The 10,106-nt window shown below is 51.7% G+C and overlaps 1 protein-coding gene across 1 annotated transcript; it reads right to left on the reverse strand.

The window, feature by feature from the left end:
* Window positions 1-555: 555 nt before the first annotated feature.
* Window positions 556-1,464, reverse strand: LOC136466485 (glycine-rich cell wall structural protein-like). Its single transcript, XM_066464915.1, has one exon. The coding sequence runs from the start codon at window positions 1,462-1,464 to the stop codon at window positions 556-558; it is 909 nt and encodes a 302-aa protein (XP_066321012.1).
* Window positions 1,465-10,106: the final 8,642 nt, after the last annotated feature.

Below are 10,106 nucleotides of genomic sequence, written 5' to 3' on the forward strand. Positions count from 1 at the left end.
TTTAGTGCCAAATACGAAAGAATAATTTGTTTCAGTGCCAAATACATAATTCTCTCTTTACATTACTAGATGCTTGTTACCAAAGCATGGTGGAATATGTTAACAAGCTGGATATAGATAGTACTATCTGGTTTGTGCTTTCAAAGCATTGGCACGTCGCTCCATAATATCACCTCGAACTAACGAAAATATATATGCCCCGTTCGCTTCGCTGAAAAAATAAGCTGAAACATTGTTCCGACTAATTTGCTGTGAGAGGAAAATATTGATCTGGTTCAAAAAATAAGCTGAAAAATACGGATTATAAGACAAGTGAAAGCACTTGTCAACTCCAAAATGGCAGTAGTTACGAACAAAAGAACTTATCATTGCAAACATAACATTTCAATATCTTTATTCCTTTAGGAAGATGATGAATAAGTAATTGTAAGCACACAACAACGAAGACGGTGAAGCTCAATTAAAATTACGGATATAAGGTCCGGCTCGTCATATGTACTAGTATTCATCTGCATCGAAAAATGGCCCCATGCTTGAATGCATATACAATATACTTCACCAATGGCCGCCGCCAATGCCACCACCACCGCCGAAACCACCGCCCAAGCCAGCGCCACCGCCAAACCCTCCTCCAGCACCACCACCGAACCCTCCTCCAACACCACCTCCGGCTCCACCACCAGCGCCGAAACCGCCACTGCTACCTCCACCAAGACCTCCGCCGAAACCTTTGCCTCCCCCGAAGCCGCCACCTATTCCAGAACCGCTGCCACCTCCAAGGCCACCACCACCACCGAAACCGCTACCAAGGCCGCTGCCTCCGCCAAGACCACCTCCAGCTCCACTTCCCAATCCACCACCTGCACCACCACCAAGGCCACCACCTCCGCCAAGACCACCTCCAGCTCCACCACCTGCACCGCCACCAAGTCCGCCACCTCCAGCGCCACCACCAAGGCCTCCACCAGCACCACCACCTAGGCCACCACCTGCGCTGCCGCCCCCGCCAAGTCCACCTCCTCCACCAAGACCACCTCCAGCACCACCGCCTAGTCCGCCACCCGCTCCACCGCCTAGGCCGCCTCCTCCACCAAGACCTCCTCCACCTCCAAGCCCACCACCATGCCCAAGCCCTCCACCGAGCCCACCGCCTGCTCCGCCACCACTGCCAAACCCACCACCTCCACCAAGACCACTTCCCACACCTAGGCCGCCACCTTTTCCACCTCCAAACCCGCCACCAAGTCCTCCACCATGCCCGAGCCCTCCACCAAATCCACCACCCGCGCCACCTCCTCCACCAAGCCCAACACCACCACCGAAGCCAGCGCCTCCGCCGAAACCGCCGCCGCCGCCCAAGTTCTGCGTCTCAAGGAACCGCGCCTCAACGGCCGCTCCGAGAGCCAGCACCACGGCCAATGTCGCCAGCTCCAAGGACCGCACCCGCCTCGCCGCCGTCCCCATGACGATGAGATCGACAATGGAGTAAATTGAGATGTGTGTTGCTGCAGCTGTGATGCTTGCAGCGAAGGACGCGCTGCATGCTTATATAGCGGAGCCGATGGATCAAGTGGAGCGAGTGGGCAGTGTGGAAAGCTAGCAGACTGCATGTGTACGTGGAGTTAATGCAGGTAGTTGCAGACCACCAGGCTAGCTATCAAAAGTCACGTCTCAACTGTCACGGCCTCAGCCTCCAAAGGCAAGCCGCGCCAGCTACAGGCCAGCTAGCGAGGACACACGCTGAGCGGGATGCCGTCGTCGCGAGGCGAGGAAGAGAGAGCAGAGCACGACATGGGCGAGCAGAGACGGGTCCGGTCGTCTCGCGGCTATTTTTATTTACCACGGGATACTATCCCGGGACCCGGGGCCCCGGCACAGAGACTGTTTGCAATGTGAGGCTGCTCAATCGTAGGCCCGATGCCGGGAGCGGACCAACCATGGGCGTTGGCAGGGAGTGGATTCGGTTGGTGAGCTGTGACTCTCCGAGCAGACGGGGCGCGCGGAAGCCGAAAAGCGAACAGGGGCGCGGGGACGCCGGTGCATTTATGTTCACGCGCTTGACCGGGTGGGGGCGCTGGCCGCTCAACTAACTGACGGGCCAGAGCGCGCGCCGGCGCAAAGACTCGGACGACGCATGTTACCTTGTTGGACAAACGGACATGGATACGGATGCGCCCATGCCACCGTGACACTGTATGTCACGGTGCCGCGGCGCTTTTCGTTTCCTACCGGCTGCGGTTGCACCGGTATTACACGTAGTCACGTACGTACGCGCGCGCGCAGTTCGTGGTCGTATTTCTTCTAACTGGCTGGCAGCCACTACTAGAGAAACGATTTTTAATCCACTTTAAAATTTGGCTTTAGTTTTGGTATTTTTTACGTCCAAAACTAGAGACCTATAGTCCTAGTTTGTAGCTCCAACCAAAACTAAAGGTCCCTGCCCAACGGCTACTGCGGTAGGCTTTTGCTGCAGGGGACCTTTAGTCCCGGTTGGAGCTACCAACCGAGACTAAAGGTTAGCTTTTACTTCCGATTGGTACCTCCAACCGGGAGTAAAAGTCTACTCCCGGCTGGAGGCTCCGTTCGGGACTAGAAAGAGACCTTTAGTCCGGGTTGGTGTCTCCAACCGGACTAGACGTCCCCTCCTATATACCCCTTCTTCCTCCCCGAGTCCAAGCCCATTTGACCTTAGTGTTCTTGCTTCATTGTCGACCTCTCTTTTTCATCATCACTGGTAATCATAAGATTTCTTCGATTCCTCTATCAATTCTTTGGTTCTAAAGGTTATCAACTTTATACTCTCATGTTTCATCAGTACCATATCTCATTTTGTAGACTAGATATATGTGGTTTTTTATGATGGATTTTTTTATTTGTAAGTCATTTAAGCTCAAAATCATTTTAAAGTTTGCATATTTGGATGAAGGAAGGTTAAAGTAGTTATTCAAAACTAGTATTCAGCTTTCATTTCTAGCATGCATAGCACACTTCATGGTTTAGAGATATAGAGAATTTTAGAGTTTTTTAATTTTATTTGTTTATAAAATAAGAAATTTATATTATATTAAAAATAAGTATAGAGAGTAGATGGCAACTGCTTCTAGGTCCTCGGCCTCTCATCGGGTTCCAAAACGATTGAGGCTGGACCTCCCTCTCATTGCATGCGGCAAGTATAAGGAGAAGACTGTGATGGAGTACCGGATGAGGAAGGAGTGTCCCAACAAGGTCCATATCTTCTACAAGTGTTCGGATCGCAATGCGAGTTATTTTATCGCATTTGATGATTATGGTTAATTTATACTTATTTTCATGATGATTGTGATTAAAGTTCTATTTTTTGTTTTAATTTCAGTGGGATGGCACTGGATGTTTAGGCTGGTATTGGGAGGAAGAGTATGTTGAACACGTGCAAAACTCTCTTACACAGGTGGCTACGACGGCTGATGAGGCAGTGATTGTCGACGAAATATGGTTGGCAGTCTATCTAGGGGTATGCCCAAGGTAGTAGATTATCGGCAGACAGATGCGCAGGCCCCAAACAAGACGGTGACGCAAGACAGACACGAGTTTTTATCCAGGTTCGGCCGCTAAGAAGGCGTAATACCTACGTCCTGCGTCTGATTTGTATTGCTGTATGTTAATGAAAGATGTCTTTTTAGAGGGGTCCCCTGCCCGCCTTATATAGTCCGGGGGGCAGGGTTACAGATCTGGAAACTAATCCTAGTCAGTTACAATTGTCATATGTGGCCGGATAAGGATTCCTATTCTAACCGACCAGGATCCTGCTTGGTCGCCAAATCCGTCTTGATTCCTTGTGCGGGACTCCGATCAGGCTAACTGGGCCGCACATCATCTTTCGAGTGAACTGAAACCATCGATCCGGGCCAGCCCAAGCTTAGCCGTAAGGGTATAGGGGTTAATACCCCCACAGCTAGTCCCCGAGCATCATGTATTATGCTGTGACACGCCATTTTAACCTTCTCCGACAAGCGAGGCTTGAATCCTTGACGCCTCCGACCACCGTCATCACCGGAGAAGTAGGTTGTCCAAAGAATGTATGGTGCTCTTAAGAAAAAAGAAAAAGATTTCTGTCCTGAGAAGTGTGCCCACTTGTATTTCTGAAAAGAAATGTAAGTGCGTCTTGAAGTGTAGCATCTTTGATCATCAGAGGCGTAGTGGTCGAAAAACAAGCACATTCACCGCAAGGTGAAGTGTGCCCACTTAGTCCCCGAGCCTGGTAGTAGGTGACTTAGGCACGTGGTGCCAGGGTCTAAAAAGAATTCCTAGTTAAATTGAGAACCCAATCGTCGTATAGGTGATACGAGATGCACCGACAGGTGCATCGTATCGATGTAGTCCCCGAGCTTGCTGGAAGGCGAGGTATGAGCCTTGTAGCAAGGTCCAAGAAAAAATATCCCAACTGTATGCGAGTTGCCAGTCACATGTAGTCGAGGAGAGCAAAACTATAAGAAGTTATCGGGAGAGTCCCCGAGCACAGCGGTGGTCATAGTAGTTCCTGACTATGGTAATGGTCGGAGCAATCCCCGGGCACGGCCGTGGTCGGAGCAGTCCCCGAGCACAAAAGTGGTCTGGGCAGTATCCAAGCACAGTAGTGGTCTGGGCAGTCCCCGAGCACAGTAGTAGTCTGGGCAGTCCCCGAGCACAGTAGTGGTCTGGGCAGTCCCCGAGCACAGTAGTGGTCTGGGCAGTCCCCGAGCACAGTAGTGGTCTGGGCAGTCCACGATCACTTGCGCTGCTTATACTATTATTTGGAGTACTTATTTTTTTCTATGCTCTGCCAAGTCCAGTCTAACACGTCTGGTCAAAAAAGTAAATAGGTATAGTACGTCATTCTGTCTTCTTCTTCTTCTTTTTTTTGGCAAACAGTCGGTTGACACCTGTATTGAGGTGTGTCAGTGTGGGCCCTCTAACACCATCAACGAAGAGGCACGTACACTGTTAACGAAGGAGCGCGTTTATTGGCGCAGATTTCGAGGTTGTGTGAACAACCGTCTGCGGCGCGTGCGCATGACTCCCAATATTCTCGGGCGAACGAAACAACGGTGCTCTTTGTTTTATATAATGTAGATCTGGTAAGTTACTCATACCGTTCCCCATTGTCATCCGCCGCCACAACCTTCTTCTTCCTCCTGCCGAACCCTATTCCCCCAAAAATCATCTCCAAATCCCTTCGGTCTCCGGCATCCACCCACTTAGTAAGGACGAACTAATGGCGAAGAGAGACGCCCAGAAGAAAGGCGGGGTCATGGCGAAGGAATGGTGGAAGTCGCGGAGCAATGAGCAGACCATCGAGGACCTCGTCGCCATGGGGGTGCTCCACAACAAGGCACTTGCGGGATGGCGTGCGCTGGAAGGAGAAAGCTTCCCCGATCCACAACCAGGTGAGATTGTGGTCTTTGAAGACTTTTTCAAACGGGGTTTTGGGATTCCAGTGCACCCTTTCCTTCAGGGTCTCTGCTTGTACTACGAGATTGGGATTTGCAATCTGCATCCCAACTCGATTCTTCTTGTCTCCACCTTCATCCATCTCTGCGAGGCTTATGGTGGCTTCTAGCCCCATTTCGACCTCTTTCGCCACCTGTTCTGTCTTTGGAAAAAAGGGAGCGGTGGCTCGAAGATCCCCGGAGGCGTCTACCTGAACCTGCGTGACGGCATGAAAGCTCAATACCTACACTGCCCCTAGAACACCTCATTGGACGAGTGGTACAAGAAGTGGTTCTACATCCGTGAAGAACCGAACACCATCACTCTGTGTGATGTGGGGCTGATTCCAGAGAAGAAGAGTAGCTGGTCGGAGAAGCCCGAGAACTTGGATCAGATCGCCGAACTGCTCGGGATGATCCCGTGGGGAAGGCTTGATGGCCCGAGCGTTGTCGGCAACTTCATCAGCTGAAGAATTCAGCCCTGCCAGGAAAGGATTCATCCTGGCTTCGAGTACCAAGGAGGCGCTGATCCAACGAGGACCAGGAAGGAGTCGCTCGACAAGATGGAAATCAAGGCCAGGATTGGAGAGCTGTTCAACCTAGCCGATCCCAATTATGTCGCGCTACCCGCCATCGAGCACGCCTTCAAGTTGGCACGACCTCCCCCAAAGGTAAATGACACCTCCTTTTAACTGTAGAGTCATGTTGTAGCAAGAAAATAACTATTTGTCTCCATTTTGTGTCTCAGTGTAATGGTCGTGACCGGGCAGCAGTGTTCGTGTCAGCCCCTCCTGGTGTAGAATGGCCGCAAGCTACCGGCCCAGCCGCCCAGACCAGCGCCAGGACGGACGACGTCCACTGGGCGATACTCGAGAATGTGGACGACGCATCAACTAGAGCCGCTGGCAAGCGTCCGGCTGCCGGCAAACGATGCCAAGCCATCTTCCCTCTGTCAGACGACGAAGCAAAGGATGCGGACATCTTCCGGCTCATCCCTCGAAAGAGGAGAAGGGAGGTGGGACCCACGGAGCAGGGTGGCTCTTCTGGGCCAGCAGTGGTCACAGCACCGACCACTGCAACCCAGAGGACAGACGAAGGAAACGTCAAGCATCATACCCCATCGCCTGTGCCAGAGGTGGAAAGAGTCCCGTCAGAAACTGCCGAGCAAGCAGAGCAGGGGCGGTCGAGAAGACGTTCTTTCGCCACATCATTCCGCAAGTCGAAGCTGTAAGTATCCATACTTTTGATGTAAGCTTGCATTTTGCATTGTATACTATTATCTTCTGAGTATGTCTCCGATGCATTAGATCGGCATCCACCGAGAGCCCCGACCAGCTAGCTGGGTGCGGCACGTCTTCGCCAACAACGGCGGGTCAAACTGCCCAGCAGCCAGCCATGGAGGAGCCCATAGTAGAGACTCCGCTTGGGCCTCAGCAGGCAGACGACCAGACGCCCATCCCCGAGCAGCTGGTCAAGGGAACAACCGAGCAGAGTACAAGTGCTCCGAGCACGAACCCTGCTGAGGCGGATACCATGGCGCCAAGGGAGCTGGATCTAACCGAGGAGCAGCAGCCAGAAGTGGCCCAGAACGCTTTTTTCGACGCGGCGGCTCGTGGAAAAGCCCTAGTGGTCGTGGAGTCTACAAACTCCAGACCAGCGCCGCCTCCTGAACAGGAGGCTGAAGAAGAAGAAGTGGAAGAGGTCCTGGGCCGCCCCCAAGATAGGCGACAACATGTATATGTGTCGCGCTATCGGACCGACGAATGGGTCATGCACGAGGAAATCCCAGAGGTCGAAGAGACCTTAAGAGTCGAACGGGCGGCCAAGCGTCTGGTGACAGAAGTCCAGGTACATTTTGGCTTGAGTCCTTGACCCTGTTTTGTAGTCGAACTGTCTGACGTAGCTTGTCTGTATGCAGGATTTGATGAAAACTGCAAGATACCGAAAAAGGTGCTTCGACCAGATAGAAGGAATCACAACGACCAATAAGGAGCTGACGGCTGAAGTGGAACGCCTACGGCGCCAACTTGAAGCCGCCGACCAGGAGAGGACAGACCGAGAAACACAGAACCAAAACCTGGTCGGCCAGCTCAATAACAAAGAGCGGGAGAGAACAAGTAAGTTTTCACCGTATCATAGCAAGTGCGTGACTTGTGTTATTGTGTTCTTGGTAGTAATAGCTGTAATGCAGGTTTAGAAGCCAAAATGACCCGCCTCCAGGGGGAGAACAACCGTGTGCTTGTAGAATGTGGTCGCCTAAAGGAGGACAACGAGAAACTGGCGCGCAGCCAGTCGGAACTCCAAGACCACACTACCAGAATGAAGGACGACCTGAAAAGTAAGCACTCTAGACCACCTTTCTCATCCTATTGCCCACCTTGCCTTGTCGTGTCATCACGTTTGATGTCTTGTACTGTTTTTAGTTTTGAAAGTAAATGCCAAGAGGCACCTGGAGGCCGTGATCAAGGAACGTGATGACTGGAAAGCACAATGCCTTAAGGCCAGCGAGGAGCAGGACACGTGGAACAAGCGGTGCCAAGAAATGGCAACTGGCATTGTGCCCGTCCTCGACCTTATCGACCCGGCGCTCACAGAGGAAGAGCTAAGGACACCCCAGCTCGGACTGGTCGAGAGATGCAAGCAAGCATGGGGATGGTTCCAAGACTTCGTGAAGGAGGCAGGTGAGTACATGGGTGCCCATGTGCTAAGCATGGTGCGTGCTCACTATCCCCTGATCGATCTCAAATGCTTGGAGGCTGGGTACCCGAAGGAGATAGACCCAGACAAGGCCGAAGAGCTTCAGACGGCCTAGCTGGACTTGTCATCAAAGATAATTGGTGATATTAACCTGTGCGGAGGTGTGACAGCACCTGTGCAGGGTATGCCATCGACAAGCCAGCTGGAAATGCCATCAGCTGCAAGCCAACCAACGAAGCCTGCGGTCTTGACTAGCCAGGCACCGGTGGGGCCATCCCCTTCAGCTTGACTAGCTCAAGAGTCCCCGAGACTCGAGTAGGTTATCAGAGGCGGCAAGCAGTAAATGCCATGCGCCCCGATCAGCCAATGTAATAGGCTTAGAGCTGTAGAAGGAGGACATAGTTGTGTTTTTGTAAACTTGAGCCTCTTCAGGCAAGCTTGTAATAACGTAACTGTATATCATTATAAGCTTGTTTGTTTTATACAAAACGCACTTTAAGCTTAAAATTTTTTGTTGGTGTAACTAAGTGGGAACGTGTTGATGTTCTGTTTAGTTGTACCGTTTTGCTCAACACGTCATCCTGAAAAGTTTGTGCGGCCCTAGTCTGGCATGTGGTCGGAGTGTGAGGTACTATGACCTGTGCACACGTGGACGTAGACAAGTCAAACCAGGGGGGACCTGCCGATCACCCGCAACGTAGAGAGCGGATCCCGTGCACGTGTTGGGAGGAACCGGAGATAGGGCCTGCTCCGAAAAACCATAGAAGGAGTGGTGGTCGGCTTGTACTGGCTTAAGTTGGAATAACCATAAAATTCGGAGTGACACATTGGAGTGGTCGGAGAAATCATAGTTGCTTTAGTAAAGTAAATCGAAAATACAAGTAGAGTACATATCTCAGTAGTTAAGCATAGAAACATCTAAGCTTGTCGATGTGCCATGAGTTCGGTACGTCCGTGCCGTCCAGATGAGCTAACCTGTAAGACGTTGGACGTGTGACTTCCTTGATCATGAAGGGTCCCTCCCATGGGGTTGCGAGTTTGTGGACACCAGCCTGGTTCGACTTCCACTTCAGGACTAAGTCCCCGACCACGAAGAAACGCTCTTTAACGTTCTTGTTGTAGTACCTGCGCAAAACAGCAAGGTATTTGGCCGTGCGTACGCAAGAATCTAGCCTTTTCTCCTCTGCGCTGTTGACTTCTAGCTCCCGTACTTCATTGACCTTGCCTTCATCGAAGTTCTCTACCCGTGCTGATCTGAAAGCTATATCTGGTGGGAGGACTGCCTCAGCGCCGTAAACCATAAAGTATGGCGAGACGCCGGTGTTACGACTGGGCTGAGTTCGGAGGCCCCAGACCACGGCTGGTAACTCCTTGAGCCATCTTCCAGGAGCTTTATCGTTTTCTCTATACATCCTGTTCCTCAATGCGTCCAAGATCATGCCATTTGCCCGCTCGACTTGTCCATTAGCTCTAGGATGCGCCACCGAGACGTATTTTACAACTATGCTCCTTTCATCGCAGAAGTCCCAAAAAGCGTTCCCGGTGAATTGAGTACCTAGATCAGTAATGATGCTGTTGGGCACGCCGAAACGGTGGATGACCTGGTCAAGGAATGTGACAGCTTTCTCTGAGGATGCCTGTACCAGAGGCATGTATTCTATCCACTTAGAAAACTTATCAATTAGCACGAAGACGCATGTAAACTTCCCAGGAGCTGGTTTGAAAGGCCCGATCATGTCCAGTCCCCAGCATGCGAAGGGCCAAGAGGCTGGAATCGTCTGGATCTCATGTGCTGGTACATGGATTCTCTTGGAGAAGAACTGACAACCCTCACAGCGGCGGACTAGCTTCTCTGCGTCGGCCACTGCTGACGGCCAATAGAACCCTGCTCGGAAAGCCTTACCGACCAGTGTTCTTGAGGCCGCGTGGTTGCCGCAGGAGCCAGAGTGGATTTGGTCTAGGAGA

The sequence above is a fragment of the Miscanthus floridulus genome, chromosome 1 (assembly GCF_019320115.1).
Source record: "Miscanthus floridulus cultivar M001 chromosome 1, ASM1932011v1, whole genome shotgun sequence".
Lineage (NCBI taxonomy): Eukaryota > Viridiplantae > Streptophyta > Magnoliopsida > Poales > Poaceae > Miscanthus > Miscanthus floridulus.